Raw genomic sequence first — 27,921 nt, 5'->3', positions numbered from 1 at the left:
AATTTCGTCGAAACATTTTCCTCAAAATCTTTGATAAAAAAACATATCCGTCGAAATTTTCGATGAAAAATATTCCCAACATAATTTTCAACAAAACACATTTCATTCAATTTTTTTGACACAAAATATTTTCGTAAAAAATTTTGACAGAATTAAAACTTCGTTAAAATTCTTTACAGAATCTAAATTTGGTTGAAATATAGAAAAAAAAATAGTTCATTCTATTCAATATATTTATGGGGTAAAGGTAAAAAAGAAAAAGAAAATAAAATAGAATATTCATTTAGTAGCTTTTTTGACAATAAATAATGAAGAAAATACACATTTCCATCCAAATTTTTTGACAATAAATAATGAAGAAAATACACATTTCCATCCAAATTTTTTGACAAAAGAATTTTCATCAAATTTTTCAATGGAAAACATTTTCATCGAAATTTTTCGATAAAAAATATTATCGTAAAAAATTTTAACGGAAAATATTTCCATGAAAAATGTTGTTGGAAAAATATTACGTCAAAATTCTTTACGAAATGTAAATTTCATCAAAAATTTTGAAAAAAACATTTCCCTCAAAAATTTTGAATTTTTTTTTTTTCATCGAAACACATTTCCATGGGGAATTTTGGTCGGAAACTTTCCATCAAAATTTCTGACGGAATTCTTTTTTTCGTCGAAAATATTTAAGAAATTATTTTCATCAAAACTTTTGACGGAAATTAAATTTCATTGAAAATTTTGAAAGAAAATTTATTTCTGTAAAAATTTCGACGGATAAAAAATTTCTTCGCCTCTCAACGAAAAGTATTCTAACAAAAAAATACTTTTTCGATGGAATTTTCGTCGTTTGCATCGTAGAAAGTTCGTCGAAAATATGATTTTTTTAGTAGTGTGAAAAATACATAAATAATTTTGTTAGAAATTTTAAATTTAATTTAATTTTTAAAATATAATAATTATATTAATTTATAAAAAAAATTAAAATGATAAAAATATCTCATTAACCCTCTATTTTACTCCCTTACAGTTTTTTAACTACCAAACAGAAGAAGAGAATATCCTCCAATTTTCTTTCCTTCTTTTCCCTCCCTGTCCCTTGGATCCATTTCCTTCTCTTCCCTTCCCCTTCATTTTTTGGAGGAGAGGGAAGAAAAATAGAGAATATTCCCTCCACTTGTTTGGGAGTTAAACCCCAAAAAATGAGGGAAGTTTAATTTTAAGAATACTAAGGGTTTTGGAGAATTTTGTGAAATTTTCCAATTCCTTCCCCCTCATCTTTTTAAACTCACAAACCAGGAAAAAGATTAATAAAACTCTCCAGTTTCTTTGTTCCTTGGGGCAGGATATTCTTACACCGGTGTAAGAGTTAGAAGTCTTACACTCGATCTTGACCATTGATCCACTTGTATCCAATGGCTCACATTATTAAAAAATTAGAGCCCTTAGATATAAGTGGGATCAACGGACAAGATTGAGAGTGTAACTTACACTGGTGTAAAATGATCATGACCCTTGTTCCTTTCCTAAAACTAACTCCAAAACTAAGAGATAAAATAAAATAAATGAATTTTTAAAATTTACAATTCTTGTTAATTAAGGAACTAATTTGATCCACAATGTCTCAAATTGCTACGCCAAAAGACTGTTGGGGACGAAGGGATGAGGACGCAGGGGGAAAATCTCAGATACGTTTGTTATAATAAGATCATAACAGCAAAAGCAAGCGAGTCCTGTTTATCGATGAAAAGTAAATATCTCTCCACTGTACCAAACTATGTAACTAAATAGAGGTAACAAAAATGAATATATTGAACTCTTCAACCTAAGGGAACTCAATATTATATATTAAAAAAAAAAAACGACAATCGTCAATAACAAGTGAAAGTAGCATTATTAGTGGGAGGCCAACGGAATAAAGAATCAGTACGTTGTGAAAATTGAAGCATATGTTGCTGCAAAAACAATGAACAGCAGAGGAATCGACAACTTGAAGGAATTTCCACTGGAAGAGCCATCATCTGTTGTGGGAACTGTTCTGGATCCGGTTCCTGAAATTTAATGTCAAATTGAATGGTTAATGTCAATTAACATGGACAACATGGGTCGGAAATAATATCACTTCCTCAACTTGATGAATTAACATTGTGTACCTGATGGATTCGAATTAGGAGAATCTGCTGGTGAAGCAGCTGTTGACAAAAACATTATGCAAATCAGAAGAAAGTAGTGAATCAGAATATAATTATAGGGTGCACTTATCTTAGTCAGGTTAGAGATTCATTTTTATTTCCATACATTGGTTAGAAGAGTGGATATTTTAATATAATGTTTCAATATATTTGACAGGAAAATATAGCTTAGAATGATGAAATTAGAAGGAACTGTATCTTACCATTACACCGAGTGGTGGGTGGGGTCTGCACATTGCAAGCACCAGGCAAGGCCATAGCCTGGGTTTGGTTGATGTTCATCCCCAGTGATGATCCTCCCCCGTTAAGAACCTGACACAGACATAGTGGTTGTGACCTTACAACACTTGCAAGTTGTGAGCAGCATCCTGAAGATGGGGTTGAGGAGTTCCCCGTTATGTAATTAAGGCACGGTGAAAGGTTGAGTAACACACTTGTGCAACTTGATTGTGCCTCAGCTCCTGCATACAGCATGGCCATTACGACCAAAACCAAGGTACCCATCTCTATTTTTGCTTGTGCCATTGGAATTTTGTGATGCAAATTCGATGGAATCCTTTGAACTGAGAAGAAGATATCACCTATTACTATAAATTTGTGTTTGGTTTACTACGATGGTTTGGAAGGACGGCATTGTATGGCTTTTTATAGGGATATATGGGTAAACTAATTTAAATTAGGGCTCATTGATGTAGGATATGAATAGACAGGATCTCACAGCCGGACAAAGGTAGGATAAAATATGTTATCATATCCTGTCCTTATCTATTATTTGGTAAATCAATAGGATATGATACACTTATTTTGTTGGCTTATTTTATCATATTCGCAATAAGATAATCTATCATACGAGAGAATTCGAGTTAGGAATGTACGTGATATGATAGCAAATATCACATCCCTTTCATTCCAAATATAGCTTTATTATGCTCTTTCCCTACGAACATTATTGAATACGTGAGAGTCAACTCTTGTTACCAATCAACTGGCGCTGGCCATTGTCAGAGTGCTTATCTAATACACATCAAACACAATATAGATATAATAACATATCATGTCTTATCCTCTTTATCATGGCCACCAAAGTGGCTATAGGGATTCTATTTGTTACTTTGAGCTGTTCAAAGTGCAAACGTGAAAACTTGAACACTTACGTCTATAAAATTAATTACTCGCATAGAAATTTCCGAAGACAAGTCGGTAATGTAGATGACCAACCTTTTTTTTTTGGGATAAAAGATGACCAACCTTTAATATATGAGGTCGAGGGAACTTTGTTGCGCTGTCATCTTTAAGGTATTAAAAACACGAGACTTTTGAAAATATGACTTAAGAAAAACGAACTAGGAGTTTCTTACGTTTGATCTACGAAATTTAGCTCATATAGCTTATCTTTTGGAATCCAAAATCCAAATGAACAAAAGAAATTTGTCGGATTGGAACAGTGTCACGGGGCTATGTGATGTCACGTATATGTAAGATGTAACTAAGAAGATTCAGAGAAATGGGCATGGCATTCTCTCGCAATTACAATTTATATACCAGTGTGAGTGTCATTGCTTTTTAGAATCAACTGCAAGGATATATGACTGGTATGCAAAGCCTAAGTTTGATCTTACTAATTGCACTATACATATGTTTGGTATAATTAGATTATGGGCCATGTTAGTCTTATGTAACATAAAAATTTTCTTATCTTCTGTTCATACATTGATACTTGTATCATTTCTTTTTTTATTTTTTATTTTTCTTTCCTATTAGGCCCCACTTCAAATTAAGTGTGCAGGAGACAAAAAAAAAATTTACTATCACATGAGAATACAAATACCCTTAGATTATCGACCATTGTGAAATTACAAGTATAAAAAAACTTGTTCCTGATCCTTTCTGAATAATGACAAGGAGCACTATATTCTTAAGTGTTGGGCCATGGCCCAAGCCTATATGTAGCCTAGTGTTGCCTCTATTTCTTTTTTTTTATATGTAGCCTAGTGTTGCCTCTCTTTTTTTGTTTTCCCCAATAAATAGAGTTGGCCTTTTAATATACCCTCATATAAAATATAGTTTGCTCTATTTACTAAAATAAATATGGAAAAAATGTTTCTGCAGTTAATGCAGATACGTTATCTGCATTTATTTTCAAAACGACGTCATTTTAGTATTAAAATCTTAAAAAATTTAAATATAAAGATTATTATAATCCCGAAATAAATTAAAATTTCAAAAATATCATGATTTCTGCCTCAAAACGATGTCGTATTGGGCTTACTGCATATAACGTATCTACAGTAACGGCAGAAAAAGCGAACCCAATAAATATAGTTCAAATTTAAAAGAATTTAATTGAGTAAATTTTTCATAAACTTTACATTTAAAGACTTTTTCATCTAAAATTGAAAAAAATATTCAAATTAAACATATCAACAATTATTTACGAAGACTAATATATAGAAAAGAGTAACAAGGAAAATGAGAGCATAGAAAACAGAAGAAAAATGATGAATTATTACCATTTTTAGTTTTTTAGCTAAAAAAAAAGTTGTGTGTAAATATGTTAATAAGTTGATCATTGGCCTTTTCTGAAAAGCCTAGTATTGGTCTTTTTCTAAAAACTAGTATAAAATATAGTTGATTCAAATTAAAAAAATAATAATAATTGAGTGAATCTGTCATAAGTTTTACATTTGAAGAGTATTTTTTTATCTAAATAATGAAAAAATAATTCAAATTAAATTTATTACCAATTTTGTAGATAAGGACATTTTCTTCGAAATAGTCATTTTTTATCACTTCTAGTCTAATTATATACAAAAACAAAAACAAATAGTAACAAAGAAATGAGAAAATATAAAATAGCAGACAAATAATGGACTATTATAAACTTTTATCTTTTGGCAAAAAAACCAAATTTTGTGTGAATATTTTAAGAGGAGGGATATTCTCACTACTGAAATTTTTCACTACCAACTTACTACTTATCTAATCACCATTGGATTAGCATTTTCTCTCTCTTCAAAAACTTTTTAGCATTCTCTCTCTTTGATCCAATGGTAATTAGATAGGTAGTAAGTTGGTAGTGAAAAATTTTGATAGTAAAAATATCCCCCCTCATATTTTAGATTGGATCTTTGGACAAAAGTCCGCTCTACCAACTGAGCTATATCCCCCCGAGTCAAGTGGAGCATGCATGAAGGAGTCAAGTCAGTCTTCTATTCTTTTCCTTGGCGTTTCTTATCACAGCCGTTTTTCGTAGCAGAAGTATTAAACCGATACCCAGAATTCCTATTAATAAAAAAACAGAACTTCCCGCAGTGTACAAAATAAACTTTGTAGCCGAATACAAGCGTTTCCTCCCTCCCCACATGAATAAAAGTAGATAAATGGGAATTAATTCGAATTCCAATGGGAGAGACAAACTGAATCACAAGTCCGATTCGGGTTCGAATTTCATAGATAATGATGGTTTTGTATATCATTATAGACAAATAAAATACCTTCCAAATATTTTATCCAATTGAAATTTTGGGCTTAGCCCCAATTTTGCTTGAATTTCCCCTGAAATATATTTTACAAAAAGACAGACCTGGGTCTTAGGCCATTTAACTCAGTTGGGTTGCCCAATGGCACGTTCCAACTAAGGCATGGACCACTAACTGACCTTAAAAAGAAGCATACCCCAAGACCAAAAAATGAGAAGAAAAAACTCATACATTGACCCCAACAAAAGTATGATCCAGAAAAAGAAATAAATTAGAAGAATGTGTTGACTTACGGGAGACATAATATTAGATTGGTATGGCCAAAGATAAAATACAATAAAGGGCCAATAAAAAGAAAAAGAAAAAAGAAAGCAGCAAGAAAGATAGAAACGGAACTAGGAATCTAGAATGGTGTAATATTCGGTTATCCACCTGAGAAGCTGAACTAATAAAGAATTAAATGACTAGGCTGATGATCAAGTAGGCTAAGAATTTGAGCAAACACCCTACATTGTGACACCAAATCAGGGTAGGACGTTTTGTATGCAACTCTGTCAGCTTAAAATTCTTAGCCAAAGTGGGTTTTATGCATAGGTCAGAACATGCCAATCCTACCTACTTCAAACTCTTTCATTTCTCACTGATTAGTTATGGTAGCTGAGCTTCCACACCAACTTTGACGCTTCCTAATATTCATTTCCTTTCACTTCTCTATCTATAAATTCCCCCTTATCCAGCTCTTACCAGAACACCAAACTTGTAAACACATTTTTCTTTTGTACATCTTGAACACCACAAAATCTCTTGATTCTACATATTCCTTGCTGACCACACAAGCCAAAACTGAGGAATAGTACACATGGCAAGTTTTGTGCACCTCTGCCGCATAGCTCTAGTATTAGGAATGGCTATGGTCATGGCAGCACCAGCCTATGCCCAAATCAGCACGCCATGTAATGCCTCAACGCTAAGCACTTTATTCACACCTTGTATGAGTTTCTTCACAAATAGCAGTGCCAATGGCGCCTCACCAACCACGGAGTGCTGCAGTGCCCTCAAGTCCCTCACAAGTGGTGGCATGAACTGTTTTTGTCTCATTTTTACTGCCAGTGTTCCCTTCAGAATACCAATCAACAGAACATTGGCCATCTCTCTCCCTCGTGCCTGCAATATGCCTGGTGTCCCATTTCAATGCAAAGGTAAACTAATTCTTCACTCTTTGTATAGTAAATTTTATTATTAGTCTGTTTATCAATAAGGCCAAGATGTGAACATTTTTGCATTTACTTATTTTGCAGCCTCAGGTTCACCAATTCCTGCTCCTGGTAATGCCAAAATGCAACATTTTCCTTTTTAATTTGAAAATTATTTCTTGCCCAAAAATTATTATATTAACCTTTTATTTTCTATTTTAACTAATCTTTTGAATGATTTTGGTATATATTCGCAGGACCAGTGTCTCTTGGACCATCTCCTTCACCAGTATCATCTCCATCTGCTTCCTCAGGATTTACTCCAACTCCTAGTCCTCAAGGTTATTTCATTTTAATGCATATATATATTTATTTATATATTAAGAACTTCTTTAGTGTGATACTGATATTAGACTCTAATTTTTCTTTGAGCAGCTTCTTCTGTCTTCCCCTCACCAACTTCACCTTCTCTGGCACCAATGTCTGACACAACTCCTCCACTTTTGACCCCAACATCTCCACCAGTGGATTCTGATACCCCATCTGCATCTACGGGAAGGGGCCGCTCTAATCTGACCCCGTCATCTGCCATATCATCTTACAGTGTCCCACCTTCAGTTCTATTAATTGCATTGGGATTTGCTGTTCTCAAATACTACTAGGTTGCTGTCATGCTGTGTTTCTGGCATATCCTATGAAGACGTTGCTGTATATTCTTTGCAGTGTGGCTATTGCGTTGGATTCTTTTCTTTTTTAAAGATTATTTTAGATCCCACATCTGTGGAGTATTCATCAAACCAAAAAGCATTTGCATTGTAATGTATACGAGGTATTGGAAAATAAAGTTCGTATTATTTATTTCAGTCCTGAGTTTTATTCAGTTGTCTGTATTTCCTACCAATAACAAAATTGTCTGTACTTTGATAGGACTTGGGAGTCAGTTTTATTCAGAATTATTTAAAATTTATATTAATACTTTTTGATGAGTTGTGAAATATTTGTTGGTTAATTTAGCTCTCACAATAAATATTAGTGGGTTCTACCTTGATTTTGTTTAACAAAGAGGTACACTAATATAACAGATTAACCGTAGTTTTACCCATATTTAAAAGGCTTTAATATTTTTACAGTGAATGTAGATTAGTTATCTACATTCGCTCCTAAAAAGATGTTGTTTTTGGTTGAAAAATTTAAAAATTATAATGAGACTATTATAACCCTGAAATAAATTATAATTACAAAAATACCTTAATTTCCGCCTCAAAACAACGTCATTTTGGGCTCAATGTAAAAAAAACGAACCATATTTAAAAGCCAAAAAATATAACCAATACCTAATAAATGTTCGATAACATATCAGGTAGGGATGTACATGAGTCTTACCGAATTGAATTTTTTTAAAAATTGAACCAAATTGGTTTAAATAGTTCGATTCAGAAGTGGTTCGGTTCGGTTGGAAACGGTTCGAAACCGGTTCGGGTCGACCCTCTTTTAAAAAGAAAAAAATTAAAAAATTAAAAAATAAAGTTATAAAAATAAATTTGGTTCGGTTTGAAAACGGTTTGGTTCGGTTCGGAAACGGTTCGGTTCGGTTCAAAATAGTTCGGTTCTAAAACTGGTTCTAAAACCGGTTCGGTTCATGAACTGGTTCTTTAAAAACCGGTTTTGTTCATAAACTGGTTTTTAAAAAACCGGTTATTTTAAGAACGGATCGGTTCGTTTCATGGTTCGGTTCAATTTTTTAATTATTTTGCACACCCCTAATATCATATACCGATTTCAAAGAAAAAAAGCTTGAAAAACAGAGTAATGAAAACTAAACCCTAAAATATTTAACTTTTGCGTGTTGGAGGAATATCTTACCTATCTAATTAAATTACCACCACACACTTAATAAGTGCACTTGTTATTGTCTTTCATATATGCTGCAACTGAATCTTCTAATTTCCATATACTCCTATTAGTTATTATATTTTATTTCTCTACCGATAAATCGATTACTTAATTACTTTGGTTCGATCCATGGTTGTCAATAACGCTTTTGTATGCTATTGCGCTACGGTAGCACCCAAGAAAGGTGTGTATAATTTCAATTTGGTCCTCGATTTAAAATGCCAATAATAACATTTTTGGGGTTAAATTGTCTTTTAACCCTAAATTTATTCTGAATATCTCTACTCACTCACTCTCTGCGTTGACCTAAAAAACCTCCCTTTCTCTCTTGTCTCTCTGTTCTAAACATTTTAGGTTGATTATCTAACACTAGTTTAATAGACAAGAGTGAGGTTTATTTGCGAGATTGGGGTTTATTTTGGGTGAGTTCATTGACATTGTTTATTTATCTTGGGTTCTCTAACACAATTAAGGGGACTCTATCCAGGTTCTGAAGTTCATAGACTAAGATGACCAAAACAACCATCCTCTAGTCCACATTGAAAACTCTGCGGAACCTTCTTGAGAGGAATTGGTATTAAGCATACTCTTATAAAAGGGAATGCTGTCACTGATTGGATGGCACAAAAAGCTTTATCTGTTGATAGAAATGTCCAAATTTTTTTAACCTCTCCTGTGGGGTGTAGCAACCAGTAATGTGGCGTTTGATAGAGGAGAAATTTTTTTAGTCGAGAATCTCAATTTTTTAAAATATGATTTTTACATTCAGTTCATGATAATATCCGTAAATTTAAAATTTAGAAAAATTCAGTTTCCCGAGATTCTCGAATAATCCCGCATACCAAACGCCCCCACTGCTTTCCTGTTTATAGCATCTTTGGGTTCTCTATAATGTTCTTTTGTCTTTAGTTTAAGGGGTTTAAGTATATGCATAGGAGTGTAAATAGGTTAGGTTAGGTTAGGCTTTGGCTTAAATAGTCTTGGCTTGCATAAAAATTATTAGGTCTAGCCTGGCCTATTAGCCTGTGTAGGCCTTGAATTACAAGTCTGATCTGATCTATATTTAAAAAGTAAAAAGCCTTGGTCTAGGCCTATTAGCCTGTTTAAGCCTATTAAACATTCAACAATTAAAAAAAACTAAAATAATAATACTTTATTATTCAAAATTATTAAAATAATAATATTATTTACTTATTTTAAATAAATAATATGATATAAGCCGGTTTGTAGGTTTATAGGTCCGACACGTACAAAAAAACCTATAGCCTATTTTTTAAATAAGTTTTTTTAAAAGTCTAGGCCTGTTTTATTTTACTATTTGTAATAGGTCAAACTTGACTTAATATAGACTAGGCCGTAAGACCCTGTAAGCCAGTCTAGTCCATTTACACCGCTATGCACAGGAATTCGCTGTTGCACACTATCAATAGCCGCTATAACGCTTTAGCATTTTTGTCAGTCGTTGCCAACATTTGATACTTATGGTTCGAGCTTAGTAAAATCACAATAACAAATCTCTCCCTAACATATTATTAGTATAATTTTTTTTCAAGGGCATAGGAATTTAGTTTTTTTTTTTTTGAAAACTGATCCTAATTATTTGAGGCGAATCACTACCCCCGGTATCCCCACGGGTTCGACACTTTGAGCCGCCTATGAGACTAATCCAGAGTTCGGGTGCGAGTCCAAAGATTACAGTACTTATGCCTCTCCCCATATGGTGTTGGTGAAATTCGAACCGAGGCTCTCTCCCACCACTCAGTCTCATGCTACCAACTGAGCCACCAGGTTAATTTAGTTTTCTTTTATTTTCAATTCTCCAACAACTTGTATGATAACGTTCCCACAAATAAATTTTTTTTCTTTATTTTTAGTTGTGAAACGAAAATGGTTAGAAATAACGTTTTATAAAATTAGTTTTTTTTTGTAAAATACTATTCATTAAATACAGACATAGTAGAATGTATTATTAATATTAAATACATATTATTTATTAAAAATAGTATTTATTAAATACTCTCTCGCTGTCTCTCTCACTCTTTTGGGTATAAAAATAAATTATATAATCAAATATATTTGTTCTACCTTAAAAATCTTCCTAAACACAGAAATATTTTTTTTTTTTTCAAAACAGTTCCAGAAAATAAAATTATAGTCATACACACCCTGTCTCATTATAGAATTTGTGATCTGATATTAATGGTAAAAATTCGTATTTTATTCAAAATTTGTAAATGTTGTCTTCTCCTTGGACCGAACGTACTAATGGGCCATAGCACAATGTCTGCCTCCGGAAGTTCAACTATATCTCACAAGGGATACCTGTCCTGCTGTTAACCAATTCCACCTATCCTCGAGATTTTGGCCCAGCCACCATTCAGGTGCAAGTGTGCAACCTCATCCCATGCAGCTTGAGAATTGAGATTGATAATTTAACCCCATATATTATTGATTGATAATTTAAAGAAACTATATATCAACAATGAATCAAGGTTATATCTTAAAAGGGCAAATTTCAGTCCACAAGAATCGCCGACTTATGAGGGTGAGGGTAAAACTTATCCCAAATTTTTTCATGCAATTTGTAAAGGCGTGTCAAATGGACCCTCGTACAACAAATATATATATATATATATATATATATATATAAAATCCCTAATCCTTCCCATGAGTTCTCTTTTACTGTTTAATGTTTATAACTCTAGTTTGATTGTTTCACATTTTACTGAATCTTTCCTCAAATGGTATTCAACCTCCATTTCTTCAATCTTATAATTATACCGAGTTATATTAAAATCAAGCCTACTTCATACATTATCACAATGTCATTTCGTGATTAGAACTGGCATACATATTAAATTAAACGACAAAATGTCTACTAATGAGAATTCAGAGACCAAGATTTCAGAGTTATCACACTACCGATTAAGAGGAAGTGAAAAAAAAGCAGTAGAAAGAGAGAAGACAGTAAGCCAAACCGAAAGAAGTCCAGCAGAAAACCTAAACAAGGGTTAACTCAAGATGCAGGAACAGAAGTATCCTTGACCGATTCACGCCATGCATACAGTCTTGCCCCTTCCTTGTCAACAATTTTGATAACGAAGTTTGGTGGTGCCACAACCAACCTCGATCTGATTTCCATAATGCACTTATCTACCAGATCAATTGCTTCTTCCACAGACATTCCACTGTGGTAGTGTCTGTCCATCATTGACAGTGAAAAATAGGAGCCGTAACCAAAAGCTCCCTTCTCAAGCTTGTGAAGTGTTGCAATGTAATCAATATAGTAGAGTGAAGGGCCGGTCTCTTTGTCGTAACCAGCAAGAAGGATGTTCACAGAGTACGGGTTCTGAAGAAAACCAAATTCACACATAAAAAAAACTCATTATCCAAATCATGACGCAGCATTGCTAATGAATAACAGCTACACAAAAATATATGTTGAATATTTAAACCAATTTGACTAAAGTGCCTGGCTAAACCTGATCAACAGGTTAACAATATGGCCAATAGCCTCCCCTTTCTCCAACACATGCACCACAACCCTTCCTCAAATGGCTAGAATAATGAAATCTTTAACTTTTTTCACTGGTAATTGATAACAAATTAGGCAGGAGTGCCAGGTTGACTGTAGTTGGTGGTCATGTCTTTCTGTATATGTGATTTGAATTTGACGAGTCATATATTTTTTATTTTTCTATTACACATAATAACGTTACCATCAGACACCAAATGAAACAAAAGAAATAAAAGAGACTCCTACTTAAAGACCGTACTGATGCCTCCACCGCACAGCACCTTTGGCCATATCTCTACAAGTTCCATTTGGTATCCAAAACATCTTATTATTGATAGCCTAGCAAAGAGGATAAAATGGGTTACGAGAGTATTCATAAAAGGAAAGAGTATTAAATTCTCTCTCAAATGCCAATTGCAGCTCCCTAAATTGCTATACACATGACAACAAACTTGGAGGCGGCTTTGCAGTTTGCAGTCATTCAGACCTAGCAGCAGATCTGAAATTATGCATCTAAAAATGGTCCTCAAACAACAGTTGCAGGCCTGATTAAGTAACTCTAACAAGTACAGGCCCGATTTACAAATTCAGACAGAAGTCAGACATGCATAAGCACACGCTGACATCAAGTAAAATAAACATAAAGTGAGTAGCAGAGAAACCCGAATATAGATGAACCATTAATATGGTGCATAAATGTTAGATGATACATTGACAAGAACCATAAATGTTAAATGAACACAAGTATCCATGATTACCCTTCTACATCACCCAAAACTACCAAAAGATCTCTCAATAGTGTATGACCACTCCTTATTTAGTGTTTTCTGCAATATTAACTCTGGTTTTTATACAGTAAACCACAAACCAATCTCATAACCAATTGAACACAGTGAAGAGCATTTCATCTTCTATCTTTGTTCTTAATATTACGCAGAGGTAAAAGTGTTAGGTATGGCTCATACTTCGCATGGTAATGAAGGCCCTTGTTGTCGGGGTCAGCAGAAAGGCAACTGGGTTCCCGCTCCCAGGTGAACGGGCGGGGGTCCGAGGGAGCCGCCTCGGCGGGGGTTCAGGGGCAGCGCCCTCGGGCCCGTAGAGGCTAGATACTGTTGTAGGCCTCTGATTTATTGTAATTTTCTTAGTAGTTTGGGCTTTGGCCCATGAATAGCTGATGTTAGGGTTTTCTAATCCTATATATATTTTCCTTGTAAACTGAGTGACTTGTAACGAGTGGCGGTGAGGTGAATATAGTACAGATAAGCTGGACGTAATCTAAATTGGGTGAACCAGGGTAAATCACTATGTCTATTCTCTCTCTATCTCTTTCTCTTTTTCGTTTGCGATTTGTGTGATTGTCAATTTCCAACAAAAGGTGCAGGTTATAGTGCTACAATACAACTATCCACAGAGCACACTATACAGGTATCAAGTTCTCAACAGTAAAATACTCCAATGCTGTATTCCCACAATATAACAAGCTCATAGTTCTAAACTCTTAATCAAATGTACTGGCATCAATTTACCATCAAAAGAAAATCAACTATCAGAAATAAAATCACTGTAACATTCATTAATTATAATTGCTAGACCATAACTTGAAATCTCAAAAGGATCTTATTACTCATCATGTTGTAAAATAACACAAAACATTTAAAAAGAAAAAAAGGAAATTGGAGAAAGGGGGATACCTTGCGCAAAGCAGTGGCAAGCTCGCCACGAGTGAAATTGGCGGCAGCAGCAGTGGTCAAAGGGATCCCATTTCGGAACTGATAAAGTGCCACGTTCTTCTGTATGTACTCCGTAAATTGAACCCTGCAAGTGCAATCAAGCATTCAAAATCACCAAACACCCCAGAAATTAAAAAATTAAAAAAAGGGAAAAAAAACTGAAAGTTAACCTGTCTCCGGGTTCACCGCTTGCGGCGATGAGCTTGTGAGAATCAAGAAGCATGATCTTGTCTTCGTTGGACTTGTGAACGAGGATGCTGTGCACCGCCGACGTGTCAGCCACCACTATCGCGAAATCGTTGCCCACCAATCCGAATACGCACTCCATCTCAAGATCCTTTCTTTTCTTTTTCTCTTACCCCTATGTCTCTCTCTCTCTCTCTCTCACACACACACACAACCAAATACAAATACTGTGCTCTTGTCTTGAGGAACAAGAAGACAATGTTATTGATTTTGGGTCGGGCCGGGTCATGTGTTTACATGCTCGATTACTTTTCTACATTTTACATTTTATATTCTTATTAAGAAATATTATATTTCATCCATAAAAAAAAAGTATTATATTTATAATTTTTCTTCTTGTTATAATCTCTTATAATTATTTTTTGAGCATTATATCAAAATCAAATTAATAATTATAAAAATGATAACAAATGAGAGTCATTCATTTAACTTTTATTCAATGATGGCAAAAATGATAATAAGAGGTCATAAGGAAAAAAAAATATAAATATAAATTCCATTATTATTATTATTATTATTATTATTATAATAGGAAGACTTAGTGTTCCTTAATTTATTATTTTTTCAAACATTTAGCTATTATTTGGATAATATAAGTAACAATTATAAAAAATTACAATTATAGAGTAAGAAGTTAAAAAAATATGTGAAAACACTTACCATCCTTGTTATTAAACTTGGGTTGGTAATTGAGTTGGTCAAGTACGAAGTTAATAGGTTATTGATTGAATCATTTAAATTAAATTTATATAAAAATATAGGATTCATTTTTTTCTCATTATCACATATAATTTATCTGCGGTGAGTCTAATACGACGTTATTTTGGGGCAGAAATCATGGTATTTTTATAATTTTAATTTATTTCAGGGTTATTATAGTCTTTATAATTATAATGTTTTAATTTTTCAATCCCGAAATGATATCGTTTTGAGAGTAAATGCAGATAACTAATCTGCAGTAATTGCAAAAATATTTTAATGTATAAATAAAAAAGGTTTGTTTTTTCTAAAGTTACTTTAGATAACTTTATCTAATGTTTATCAAAATGACGTCGTTTTGGGTGGAAATCATAGTATTTTTATAATCTTAATTTATTTTAGGGTTATAATAGTTTTTATCATTCTATTTTTTTTTATTTTTCAACCCCAAACGGCGTCGTTTCAATGAACATTAGAGAAAGTTATCTAAAATAATATTAGATACTTTTTTTTCTCAAATAAAAATAATATAATAACCAAAGTGATGTGACATATTCTTTATCATTTCACTCTTCTTCCCTTATATGTTAGGTTTGCATCGATTAAACCTGATTTATGGCCAATTTACCGATTCTTAACTAGATTACACGCATAACCAATCAATTGACTAGACTAGACGGATTACTCTCTTTTCCTACTTAAGCTATGTTAGATCTCACTTTAGGCAGGTGGCCTGTAAGTTGTGATTTGTTGCTAACCTTATTTACACCCTTATATTATTAATTTTATTATTATTTTGGTAAATTTTAGATGTTCCTTAATTCAAATTTTTTCAATTTTATAGTTATATTTTCAACAATATAAATAATAATAATAATAATAAAATTTTACAAATTAAAATTTACAATTGTAAAGTAAGAAGTCAAGGAGTATGAAAAACACTTACAGTCGTACAAGTAAAGAACTTACAATATGGATACCAAAAAAAAAGAAAAAAAAAAGAAAGAACTTACTACATGTTTTTACAACTTTTTACGTTTAAAATTAGTCGTCGAATCAATTTTAATTAGTTTAAAAATATTTTAAATTCAAAATCAATTTAGAACTAAACTGTTTTGATGATGCATATGCATCTATTTGCCTAAAAGACGTAGAATATCAATATAACAGTGATTTATGTGATAGATGTATGAATCTTAGTTCAATGGAGAGTCATGAATCATGATGAGTAACATCTCATGCCGAGGCTGAGAATCCAGGAAACAAGTGAAAGGTTATAGTGGCTTGCAATAACAGATTACAGATATTGCATGGTAAATGTTATAGTGGCTAGTAAATCCTCTTGAGAATTAAGATGGATTTTTTTGGAAAAGGTTTAACTATAGCCGGTATGTGTTCACTAGGTCACCTGATGCCCATTATTTGGCATTGTCCTCACAAGATTGCTTTTGCTCTTTGGTCGAATTTGAAAATAACGAACTTTGGATCACCTTTCTTTTTATCACGTAAGCAACGTTTGTTTTTGTGCTGTTATATTTTCACCACTATGATATTTTAAATTTTCCTATTACATATTGTTCTAGAAGGAAAAGTCTCAGACAAAGAGTCAAGGATAGTAAGAGCACCCTGCAGACAGCCAACTCCTTGTATGGTATTAACTGGGAATGTCGGTGTAGTGGTAGCACAAAGCAAGAAATTGGAAGAAGAGAAGGCTAATGGCATGATCATTGAAGCAACTGGGAGTGTTGGATCAACTGTATTAGATAGTAGAAAAACTAAAACAAATGATAAAGCTGAGAAACAAAATTTAGGAGCAGAAGAGAAGGTAGAGAAACAACCATAAAATCCAGATGGAAAACAAAGTGAAGCAGAAGGGAAGAATGAGAAACCACAATCAAATTTAGATGGTATAAAATCAGAATCAATACCAAAATTCTATTTTCTTTCAAATTTTAGAAGGGGAGGTGCCCACCCTAGCCCCCCATGTATCCTCATGCACAAGTCAATAAAAATGGGAAGTGTAGTTTGTAAGGTAAAAAAATAAATTTATAAGTCATTAGGATTGGTACAGTGGTCAGGGGTCTGGGTAGGTTGTGTTAGGTTATGTGTTCAATTTTCACTTGTATAAAAAAAAAAAAAAAAAAGATAAATTTATTGCTTAATGAAAAGAGAGTAAAGATACTCTTTAAATATGAGGGCTACCCAAGAATATCCTATGAATCTAAGATTAATCAGTTAATGGGTGAGTCAATGAGCCTAAACTAATATATTCAAAACAAAGTTGAAATTGTACATTCTATAAGCCGAGACATAATCATTTCCATAAACTTGGACATCTTTGAAGGGATTAAGTGAAATTAAAATTAGCCCTGCTTTACTCTGCATCCAGAAAGCACAAGTAGCATATGAGAGTAAGTAGATAATCATCCAAGTAGGAAAACGAGCCAGAGCAGCAGATCGTCCACACCATTTAAAATATCAGGATTAGCTGGTAGGTGCATATCAAAAGAAAATTGTATATCAAGGCAGAAAATGCACATAAACAACAATTTGCAAGCAGGTTAATTATCCTAATTGTAACAACAGGCAGACTACTGGAACTGTGGCAATGACCAATATAATTCTTATATTTATGCAGCAAATTTTTGCATCCGCTGCTCCATAACATAGAATATCATTAACATCATTTTATAAGCCCTTCCTAATGTAAAAAACATAACTTCAACATAATTTCCCAAAAAACAAGTGACGAAGCTGATTTGTTTTTCTTTTCAGACTTACGAAACAAGACATTAACAGAGTATACAGATAATACACTCAGGATTCAACTACCCCATATAGATAAGAACCCCATAAGTTATGCACAAGTGTTTTATTAGGTTACATATTTTACATTTCTGTGGTTAGGAGTATACTAAAAAAACTCATTGGAAGAAAACCAATATCAGAACGTTAAATGAAAACTTATTACTAAGCTTCTGCATCATCCGAGAGAACATAGAATTATGACCCCAGAAATCAATATTATGAGTTTTTGTATATGAACTCGAGTAATTTCGTTTTACTTGCTATTTTAAAGATGATTGTGTTCTAAGTACAAAATTATTTAAGATAAATTATATAAATATGTACAAACTATTGCATTAAAGTTATTATAAAGGGCATGTCATTTAGAATATGTAAATTACATGAATTGAACTATGACTTTCGGATCACATGGTGACAGTATTAAGTGTTGTGCCAAGGCTTACCAAGAAAAATTATAATGACAGAAATCTATAGAACAATAAAAAATAAATAAAGCAAAAACTAAAAACGGCCCAATGAGAATTTCGACTTCGTCTTCTTTGACCAAGATTGGTTTACGCCATACTATTCTCTCGCTTTTTTCACGTGTGGCAGCATCATATCACAACACAAATGTAGGACAACCAAAATAGCTGGAGGAAAAAAACCAATTTTTTAAAGTGATTTATTTAGTCTATTTCCATTTCTTCTTCTTGTTAAAATTAGGACACTTGGTGATAAGAACCCCAAAGTTTAGCAACGAACCTTAATATTATTTGTGGCTCACGATCCATTTACACAGGTATATATAATACCTAGGAATGTTGAACGATTAAGGACAGGAAAGGAGGAAAGACAAATCGCCACCGACAGCAAAAGAAAACAAAGGCGCGAACCGAAATGGCAAACAAAATTGTTGTTGCATTGTTGTTGGTGGCGTGCTTTGTCGTCGCCCAAGCTTACGAGTATGTTAAGCCACCACCTGAGTTCAATGGCGAACAATCATATTGCTACAGGGAATGCTATAATCAATGCGTTTTCCCCGCACAATTCTGCAAGTGGTGGTGCGGTAAAGGTTGCATCTACCCATTAGGCTCGGGTAAGTTATTTTGCTTCCATGTTTTTATTTTGCATGTACCCAATATTTCCTTTCCAATTTGGCTCCTTATAAACATATACAAATAGGAATATTTTATAAAAACCTTTTTTTTTTTTTTTTTTTTTGGGTTCAGATAATCATTTTTTTTTTCGGTAAACCAGATAATCATTTTTAATATTAAAAAATTCTGTTTGATCTTGATTTTATTTTATTACTTTTAACAATGTGAGATTGCTTTTATTCTCTTTTTAGTGATTCTTCAAATAATTTATTTATTTAATAAATGCATAAAAATATGTTTTTATTTTTTATTTAATTCCTAAATAAGGAATGCTATATATACATAACTGAGTTTATCTTAATAATTTAATTTAATAATGTATTTAAAATTAAAAAATTATTTAAATGTCACATCACAATTTTAAAAAGTTACATATGTTCTAATTTTAACTGCACAACTAAAGGTTAGGTTTTACTTATTTCACTTTTATAAGAAAACCACATCGCCTGTATTTATATATGCTATTTTTAATTCATAAAAAGAAGATATTTAGCATGAAGACACAAATAGAATTAGAAATCAAAGTGTATGGATATATCTCATTATGTACTCAGTACTTATTTCACTTTATCTATATAATTTGCTGTAATTTGACTTAGATTTATAAATCAAATCTTATTCCAAATTTGATAAAATTTTAAAAATAAATTATTTATTAATTTTTAACTGTAACCCGACTGGACTTCATCCATTGCTAAGAGTCAGGTCGGACACAAACTCAAAGCCCATGGGCAAAAACACTCTTGTCCGAAAAAAAATCAGAAAAAATAATAATTTCGTATTACGTTTGTTTATGGTAAGAGTATTTTCCGATTATTCACTTGACAAATTAACAATGATGACAGGTTAATTTTTTTAAGATAAATAATGAAAAAAAAACTATTGATTTGCCAATAAACAATCAAAATCGCTTTACATATTAAATAATACTCTCAATTTTATTTAAATTAATTTTAGACCCAATGAACTAAAGCCAATCCCAGGACTATTGATGTTGGCCATGAATAAATCTGACCCATACAAGAGGGTACGGGTGAATTATCTTCATATTCATGTATAGGTCATGCTGTATATGAGTATTAAATTATTTTTTTCCGAAATATCAAATTTTAGTATTTAATTACTTATTTGTTAAATTATAACCCATTCATGAAAAAAATTATTTAGTATCATATAAGATAAGACATTTATTCTTACCTTTACTTCAATTGCAATTTTTTAAATATTTGGCATGATGAATTATACACCAAAATTAACGTAGTAGTATAGTAGACTAGTAGTTCTACTTATTTATGTATGCCTTCATGAACATTTATTTTTTTGGGTTTAACATTTATGTTTTTACTGCATAAAATATTTATCTATTACACTCATATGTGAGTGGGTCTCATTAATTTTTTTTTTTCTCTCTTCTCTTTATAATAGGATCCACTCACTCATTCTATTTTATATGAACGTGGTAGAAAAATATTTTCAATAACAAAAGCAAAATATTTTTTCCTTAATTTTTATGGACTTTGTAAAATTAAAATATCCCTCTATGCTGCAGTGGACAAAACTAGCGCAAATAAGTTGGTCGATAGTTCATTCCACCAAGCTGCCGGCGCAAGTAAGGTACCAATTCCAACTGAAGAAGACTATGCCAATGCCCCAGCCTTTGTCAAAGCCGAAGCCCCATCTAAGAAGAACTAAGTCAGACAGCAAAGCATGTCTCGTCCTTTTCTTTTTGTTTTTTCGTAACCAGGCCGGTTCTATTCCGGTTCAATGACAACATCAATAAGCAGTGTTTTAAAACTCGACTCTGTCGAAGTAATGAATCACTGAATTATTATTTCAACCAAGAGTTTAACCGGATATACTGTTTAAAAAAAAAATATTAAAAAAATATAAATATAAATAGAAAAATATTACTCTCATCTTATCTTATCTTCGAAAATCGCATCCCCATTTTTTTTCTTTTTTTTTTTTAATGGTGGACTTCATTTGAATTCTCTCTATAGTATGAGAGAACTAATCTCATGTAACATGAGATTAATATTCCTCATATAATATATTAAAAAATATATTATATTAAACTAGAACAGCACCACTAAACTATGCTCTTTAAGTCTACCCAAATATGTTGAGATACTAAAAATAGCAAACCATTTAAATTTTATCTATATGGACAATTTGAATAATATGCACGAAATTACTGGAACAGGGGAATGTATAACACATATTTCATTTACTAACGAAGGTGTATCTCAAAACAAGTGTTCATTCAGATCTTTTATCGAAGAGTGGAAATGCATATGTACAAGACAAATCGGATCATTACAATCCCATACCATTTACCATTAAATTATGAAAAAGGAGCATTTCCAATTAGAAAACAAACATGCCAGTATAGATTTCTTATGACAGCAAATATCTTGGGTGGAATGGTGAGAAGGAACAGAAATTCCAAATAATTTAAGTTACGGTTTCAAAAAATCCAAACTTAAGTCAGATTATATAAATTATGTTGGATGAGTTCAATTACCACACTTCTTGCTTTTTGATTCGAGTTACACATGAAACCCACTTCTTCAGTTAAGCCACCCCAATAAGCTAGGCAAGCAAGAACACAGAAAGTTTGGTTGACTTGATAAGAACCATATACAGTCCACCCAACTATGAACCGAACCAACCGATTTTTAAGGAACCAGTTCATAAAATTCGGTTTTTCAAAAAATCCGGTTCAGTTTGACTCGTACTGATCCCTACCGGTCTCGATTTGTTATTTTTTTGGTAATAAGCATGTTACTTTAACATAAGCAGGTTAGAGTATCAAGAGAGAAAAAAAAATATTAAGATAAAAAGTTAATTTGTTCGGTTTTGGATGGATTTAATCCTTCTCACTATTTTCTAACTTATGGCATCTATATTTATAAGTATGCGAGACTTGCTTAAAGTTGAACACATGACTTTAAAAAAAATCTGAAAAAAAAGAAGACAATTTGTCAACTTTTTATTTTTAATATTTTGTGTTTCAAATCAATTACGGCTTCATGAATGTTTTTTTTTAGGAATGTATATTATATATATTTTTAATATAATCATAATATACTGAAGTTCGACCATATAATAATTACTCAAATTTAAAGTCTTTCCCTCATCTAATTCGAGGGTGATAGTTTAGTTTTACAGTAAACTACCGCAGCATATATGGATACCATAAGTCTATAACCATATCAAATTAGCTAAGCAGATATAGTTGAGAAGGAAACACAAAACTTTGATGCTTGCTTTATTTATTCGTAGTAGAAAGGTACAAGAGCATGATTATTTCCTCGCTCACTAGGAGCTCTTACAGCGTACACACATTACACATTATTAGTTATACTCAGTAAAAAGCACCCAAAATTGAAGACAGTGGAAGGCTCCTTCTCTGCTTTCCCTCCTCCCCCTGCTGCTGAGGCCTAGCACTCACAAAGTATGAGTTCTTCTGGTTTCTTATTAGCCTATCAACATCTTCAGCAGACCCAGGGAACGTAATCTCCTTCACCGGTTTCGGAATCTGGCTTATCACATTGTCATTCTCACCTTCAAATTTACAATAACTCAATCAGCTTTTTTTTCTTTTTCTTTGTTACATGACATAAAGCAAAGTGTTAAGTTTAATATGCAGTGTTATACCTGCAAGGAAGTTCCTCTGGTTGTTCTCAGCATTGATACCAAAGCCAAGCAAACGAAGATCTGAGGAAGCGTTCACGGCAACTGGATGACCTGCCGGGATTACAATCACTTCGTTTTTAGACAACTTAGCTCTGTACCTCTGCACTTGTTGCTGCTGCTGCTGCTTCTCTTCTTCTTCCTGCTCCTGCTCCTGCTGTTGTTGTCTCGGACCCACAAGTTCAAGGTACCCTTCTCCTTCAACAACATATAGTAACACTGTGGCCTCTGAATTGAAATATGGCAGCAAAAGAGATCCCTATATTTTTGAAAAAAAAATAAAAAATTAGTTTAAGGATCAATTAGTGATTCTCTTAAATAGTCTTTAGCTGTTTGGTTACCTCATTAATCTCGACAACACTGAGGAAGACATTCAAGTCCTCAAGCTGGGGATTCTTCTTTGGAGTGATCTCAAAGAACTTGCCAAACTTGTTGGAATAGATAGGGCCGCGGCTTCTCAAGTTGAATGGTTCATCTTCGGAGGACTTGCTTTTTTTGGAGCTAGATTTGGCATGTTTGCTCATTTCCTGGATCTGTTCCTTTGATACTTTGATTATAAGACCCTCTTCCTCGCTCTGCTGCTTCTTCTCCTGCTGCTGCTCCTGCTCCTGCTCCTCTTCTCCTAAGAGAATCTTCTCTATCTCATCGTATTTGGTCTATATATACGTGTAACCATAAAAAACAGAACAAGCACATAAATATATTATAATGTCCGTATTTACTGAACCATTTAATCAAAATAAATGATTAGATTTTGCTTACGTTAAAGGATGCCTCTAGAATATTCTTGCTGAAGCCGCGGAAGTAGGATTGTCGTTTTTCATTGTCAGAAGGAGAGAAAACCTACAAGGGGAATTAATGACAAATATTACTTGTATATGTCACAGCAGGAAATTAACAAATTAGAAGATCATATTAATTAAATTATGAGAAGAAAAAAGCATTACCTGTAATTTGCCAGGTCTGTTAACGGGTATGGCGAGTTTGACTATTCTGAGATTTTGATTGTCACCTCGGTTAGCCAGATAAGAAGTGGTCCCTGCAGGGATTCTCAGTGCATCGCCTCTCTCCAGTTTGTACGAGTCTCTGTCGTCCGGGTTCAGTACGGTAACTAAGGCTTGCCCTGCAATTAATTAACAAATTAATTAATTAATTAATTACCATTATTGATTAATTATTCAAAAACATGAATAATTAATTAATTAATTATTTTTGTAATAATTACGTACCACTAACGACGACGAGGAGAAAATCAGCGTCAGCGTGTTGGGGAACACGGATGGTGTTGGGTTTTAAGTTGTACCCGACAATCCGATAGTTTTGGAGATTCTCAAATTGTTTGGAGCGCTCGTCGAACCTTTGGAGGACACGAATGTAACCGTGTTCGTTCTCGTACAATGTCTGGTACCTGTTAGAGGTGAAGTGAAAGGGGTTCCTCTTTTCTCTTCGTGACTCTGAACCTTCTTCTTCTTCTTGTTCTTCTCTCTCTTGCCTCTTCTCACGTCTTTTCTCTTCCCTGCGCTTCTCCCTCTCTCTCTGTTCCTTCTCCCTCTCTTTCCGTTCCTTCTCCCTCTCTTTCCGTTCCTTTTCTTCTTCCTTCTCACCCTCCTGGCGCCCCCTTTCTCTCTGTGGTTCTCGCTCCTCACGGTTCATTACGAGCTTGCAACGAGACTCGCATGCATCGTGTCTGTATGCATCGATCTCTTTGTTGCAGCTCTGAAGGCACATGTGATGACTGGGATTCTCTTGTTCCCAGTACGCAATGCCAAAAGAGACCGAAACTGAAGCCAGGAAAACAATTCCTAGCAACAGCAATAGTGGAAACCTCGCTTTCATTATAGTAGCCATGACTCGAATTAATTGCACTCACTCACTCACTTACTCACTAGCTCGATGATGAAAACTGGGAGTGATATGAAGGGGTATTTATAGTTATAGAAGAGAACGCTCTACTCTAACATGCATGGACATTTGGCCTTGGAGTTGCCATGCAGGATGACGAGTGTTGAAATGAACACAAATAGAGGTGGCAGAAAGAGGTTTGGGAATTGGGTCTCTAAGAAAATGATTGGGCCTCGTGGGTTGAGTTGGTGAGAGATTTGGGCTGCATGGTCGACACCTTAGGTGAATACGTGTTATCATGCATGGCATTTGGGGTCCAGCCCTTTTGGATGCGGCGAAATTGATCTGCTAGCGAATAATGTTGCGGTTTGTTTCCATTTGATGAACTTGGACAATATTTTGGAAAGGGTGCTTTTTTATGTTTGTCTTTTCATCTGCCACCACGGGTGTGCATATAATTAAATGAAGAACAGACTAGAGTGTGTCACGGCACTAGAAAGTAAGAAACAAAAGGAAATAAAATACATACAGCAGAGGAAAGAACAGTAATTGATCAGTACGGAGTGTCATCATGACCACTAAATAACTGATCAGAATACTAATACTGATCAAGTGATACTAGCTCAGTTGATCTTAGGCTATAATGTACGGATACGAATACGAGACACGGGACACGACACGCTGACACGTTATTTTTAAAAAATATTATATTTTGACATGTTGGGACACATTTTGATATTAAATATAATTTTTAATATATATAATAAAATTTATATTTAATACATATAAGAGTCCATAATAAGTCATATAACTAATCAAATATTTAAATTTCATAACAAAAATATAAATAATTTTTCGTACTTTATTAATTTTTAATGTCAAATTTCATAACAGAAAAAAATTTATTTATAAATTATTTCTTTTATATTTAATTAAAAAAAATAAGAGAATAAATTACATGGAAGCTACCTTCCCCGGTTGTTTATTTTTTTTCTCACTTTTAGTGTTAATTACTGCATCAAAATTTGGAGAGGTGGCACTTGTGTTTCTCTCTTTTCTCTCTCTGTGACCTGATCCTTTCTTCTTCTACTTGTTCTTGTTCTTGTGTGGCAGTGCCTCACTCACTCACCCTCTTTCTTTCTTTCTCCGACAGTGGGAGAAGGTGGATCTCTGAGCGATGGCTCTTTCTTTCTCCGACAATGGGAAAAGGTGGATCTCTGAGTGATGGCATCGTGAAGAAGATCATCCTCTCTTATTTAAAAAAAAATTAAGATTAAAAAAAAAACGTGTTCGAACGTGTCCCCAAATGTTGATCACGTGTCGGAACGTGTCGAAGAGTTGACTTCGTGTCCCCAAATATTGACCGCGTGTCGGACACGTGTCCGACACGCAAATTTTAAAAAATTTCGTGTGTCCGTGTTTTGCAGATCTTAGGAAACTGAGCAGTTGAGGGTGATAGCATGTATTCGATTCTTTCCAATACCATCTTTGAAAAGGATTTAAAATTTTAATCTCGGAACCCGCCCTATCAAACTAATCACGAAGCAATGAACTGATTAAAATATTTAAAAAAATAATAAAATACTAACACTAGAACTTCATACAATATGCTATAATATTAGCTTGATTTATTTCGTAAATGAGATCATTAAAATGTTTGATATTTTAATAATAGTGGAAGGTTATACTTATAACCTATTTTTATTTATAACCTTTTACAACTATAATCTTAACCATTGATTTTCGTCAATTAATAGATATTATTTTCATAAATTAAATTTATTAATTAATTATTAATTCATAATAAATGATAACCGTTGATTGACGAAAATTAACGGTTAAGATTATGGTTGTAAAAGATTGTAAACAAAAATAGATTGTAAGTATAATCTTCCTCTTAATAATATACCACTATATTATTAATAACAAAAATAGTACTAACTTCACAACTATTTTAAGATCTTATTAAAAGGTGATAATTATTTAATTATTGAGTTTTTTTTTGTAAAGTTACTTTAGATAGCTTTATCTATTTTTATCGAAACGACGTAGTTTTAGGGCAAAAATCATGGTGTTTTTGTAATTTTAATTTATTTCAGAGTTATAATTGTCTTTATCATTCTATTTTTTTAATCCCAAACGATATCATTTCGATGAACATTAGACAAAATTGTCTAAAGTAATATTAGATATTTTTTTCCTTTATTTAGAGACACTAATTTTAATCATTTAATTTTCAATGAATGATTGAGATATTATATGTTTAAGTTGAATTAATCCTAACCAATTCTGTTTAGAACGGAACTGTCAAAATAAACTATTTCTTTTTCACATTCTCACTCAACAAATTTCCTGCTGATTGAATGACTAGTTTAGTATTCAAAATAATGGTCAGTTTCGGGCTTCGCCCCTTAATGTTATAAAAAAAAAATAAATAAAAAAAAATAATGGTCACACTCACATGTATCAGCGTCGTCTCAGAATCTCATTCATTGTTATCATGCTATTATTTATAGACTTTATTATTCTCTTTTTACATAAAATAATTATCTTATGTTGTATAGAAAAAATAGTTGGGTCTCACCATTACAAAAAAAAAAGTGGAATGCGAAAATTGAAATGAAAGAACGTAAGAGACATTATCTTATGCGAAATGAGAGTAATATTTCTCATTATTTATTCCATGAGAGAACACTGAAAAAAAGAAAAAGAAACAGTAGCTAAATCTAATTATAATATTATATATTTTTCTGGAGCAGGCACCTGTATGTTAAATCTATCATTTTAGGATTTTATTTTTCTTATGTTGCATGAGCCAAGTTGTCTCATGCAACACACAAAAAGTGGGTGGGACCTGCTTTTTTATTTTCTCTCTCTTCTTTTTTAGTGGGTCCCATTAACTTTTTGTGTGTTGCATGAGACAACTTGTCTTATGCAACATAAGAAAAATAAAGCCCATCATTTTAATTGTTTTGAGTCTTCTTATACGATTTTCAGGTTATTTATTCTTAATTATCATTTAACTCATATCGGCATATTTAGAATATGTTTATAGTTAGGATTTAATGTTCTACTGTAGAAAAAATTTCTCGGACACACTCATATAAACTAATAAAAGTGAGTAGATCCTATTATAAAAAAAGAGAAAAAATAGATTAGTGTGACCCACTCACTTTTTATATGAATATGAAAGAAAAGGTTTTTTTTATAACAAAAGCATAAATATTTTTCTGTTATAAATAGCAATTGCTGTATAATTTTCATGGAACAAATGCTTGAGCCCTGCAAACAATATTTGCGGAGAAAACTTAACTATATATATCATTTTGTAACCAAATAATTTAATTTTACACCTAAAAAATGTTAAAAAATACAAAACGTTTCACTATTAATTGTATCCTTTTCCTCGTCATCTTCTTTTAGCCGGGAATTTTTTTTTAGCCGGGAATCTCAATTTTCAAAACTATGATTTTTACATTCAGTTTATGAT

General features: G+C 32.9%; 4 protein-coding genes across 4 annotated transcripts; 1 reads left to right on the top strand and 3 right to left on the bottom strand.

The window, feature by feature from the left end:
* Window positions 1-1,821: 1,821 nt before the first annotated feature.
* LOC133318203 (non-specific lipid transfer protein GPI-anchored 5-like) lies at window positions 1,822-2,714 on the bottom strand. The gene is made up of 3 exons (XM_061520196.1): window positions 2,393-2,714; window positions 2,151-2,189; window positions 1,822-2,048 (listed from the first exon to the last, which is right to left on the bottom strand). Exons 1-3 carry the CDS (start codon window positions 2,712-2,714, stop codon window positions 1,921-1,923), a joined length of 489 nt encoding a protein of 162 aa, XP_061376180.1. The 3' UTR covers window positions 1,822-1,920.
* Window positions 2,715-6,527: 3,813 nt separating this feature from the next.
* LOC133318219 (non-specific lipid transfer protein GPI-anchored 20-like) lies at window positions 6,528-7,523 on the top strand. The gene is made up of 4 exons (XM_061520211.1): window positions 6,528-6,867; window positions 6,967-6,993; window positions 7,119-7,202; window positions 7,294-7,523. The coding sequence occupies exons 1-4, from the start codon at window positions 6,528-6,530 to the stop codon at window positions 7,521-7,523; spliced, it is 681 nt and encodes a 226-aa protein (XP_061376195.1).
* A 4,016-nt stretch (window positions 7,524-11,539) lies between these two features.
* On the bottom strand, window positions 11,540-14,401 carry LOC133318199 (proteasome subunit beta type-2-A-like). The gene is made up of 3 exons (XM_061520190.1): window positions 14,172-14,401; window positions 13,963-14,086; window positions 11,540-12,103 (listed from the first exon to the last, which is right to left on the bottom strand). Exons 1-3 carry the CDS (start codon window positions 14,327-14,329, stop codon window positions 11,771-11,773), a joined length of 615 nt encoding a protein of 204 aa, XP_061376174.1. The 5' UTR covers window positions 14,330-14,401; the 3' UTR covers window positions 11,540-11,770.
* A 7,859-nt stretch (window positions 14,402-22,260) lies between these two features.
* Window positions 22,261-24,437, bottom strand: LOC133318229 (provicilin-like). Its single transcript, XM_061520222.1, has 6 exons — window positions 23,819-24,437; window positions 23,537-23,712; window positions 23,352-23,432; window positions 22,931-23,245; window positions 22,554-22,848; window positions 22,261-22,460 (listed from the first exon to the last, which is right to left on the bottom strand). The coding sequence occupies exons 1-6, from the start codon at window positions 24,435-24,437 to the stop codon at window positions 22,261-22,263; spliced, it is 1,686 nt and encodes a 561-aa protein (XP_061376206.1).
* Between the last annotated feature and the right edge of the window lie 3,484 nt (window positions 24,438-27,921).

This window comes from Gastrolobium bilobum, unplaced genomic scaffold (genome assembly GCF_033153095.1).
Source record: "Gastrolobium bilobum isolate Gb01-03AN ecotype WA unplaced genomic scaffold, APGP_CSIRO_Gbil_v1 utg9368, whole genome shotgun sequence".
NCBI classification, from domain to species: Eukaryota; Viridiplantae; Streptophyta; class Magnoliopsida; order Fabales; family Fabaceae; genus Gastrolobium; species Gastrolobium bilobum.
Note: the sequence above shows the minus strand (reverse complement) of the source record. Positions and strands in the feature narration are given on the sequence as shown.

Excerpts from the sequence above, each read along its gene's own strand:
- LOC133318219 (XM_061520211.1), top strand. The coding sequence starts at position 6,528 with ATGGCAAGTTTTGTGCACCTCTGCCGCATAGCTCTAGTATTAGGAATG. Across the intron at positions 6,868-6,966 it reads TGTCCCATTTCAATGCAAAG|CCTCAGGTTCACCAATTCCT; the intron begins GTAAACTAATTC and ends CTTATTTTGCAG. Across the intron at positions 7,203-7,293 it reads TCCAACTCCTAGTCCTCAAG|CAGCTTCTTCTGTCTTCCCC; the intron begins GTTATTTCATTT and ends TTTTTCTTTGAG.
- LOC133318229 (XM_061520222.1), bottom strand. The coding sequence starts at position 24,437 with ATGGCTACTATAATGAAAGCGAGGTTTCCACTATTGCTGTTGCTAGGA. Across the intron at positions 23,713-23,818 it reads TCTCCTCGTCGTCGTTAGTG|GGCAAGCCTTAGTTACCGTA; the intron begins GTACGTAATTAT and ends AATTAATTGCAG. Across the intron at positions 23,433-23,536 it reads ACAGACCTGGCAAATTACAG|GTTTTCTCTCCTTCTGACAA; the intron begins GTAATGCTTTTT and ends TTCCCCTTGTAG.
- LOC133318199 (XM_061520190.1), bottom strand. The coding sequence starts at position 14,329 with ATGGAGTGCGTATTCGGATTGGTGGGCAACGATTTCGCGATAGTGGTG. Across the intron at positions 14,087-14,171 it reads AGCGGTGAACCCGGAGACAG|GGTTCAATTTACGGAGTACA; the intron begins GTTAACTTTCAG and ends TTGCACTTGCAG. Across the intron at positions 12,104-13,962 it reads TTGCCACTGCTTTGCGCAAG|AACCCGTACTCTGTGAACAT; the intron begins GTATCCCCCTTT and ends GGTTTTCTTCAG.
- LOC133318203 (XM_061520196.1), bottom strand. The coding sequence starts at position 2,714 with ATGGCACAAGCAAAAATAGAGATGGGTACCTTGGTTTTGGTCGTAATG. Across the intron at positions 2,190-2,392 it reads ACCCACCACTCGGTGTAATG|CTGCTTCACCAGCAGATTCT; the intron begins GTAAGATACAGT and ends TTTTGTCAACAG. Across the intron at positions 2,049-2,150 it reads TCCTAATTCGAATCCATCAG|GAACCGGATCCAGAACAGTT; the intron begins GTACACAATGTT and ends ATTAAATTTCAG.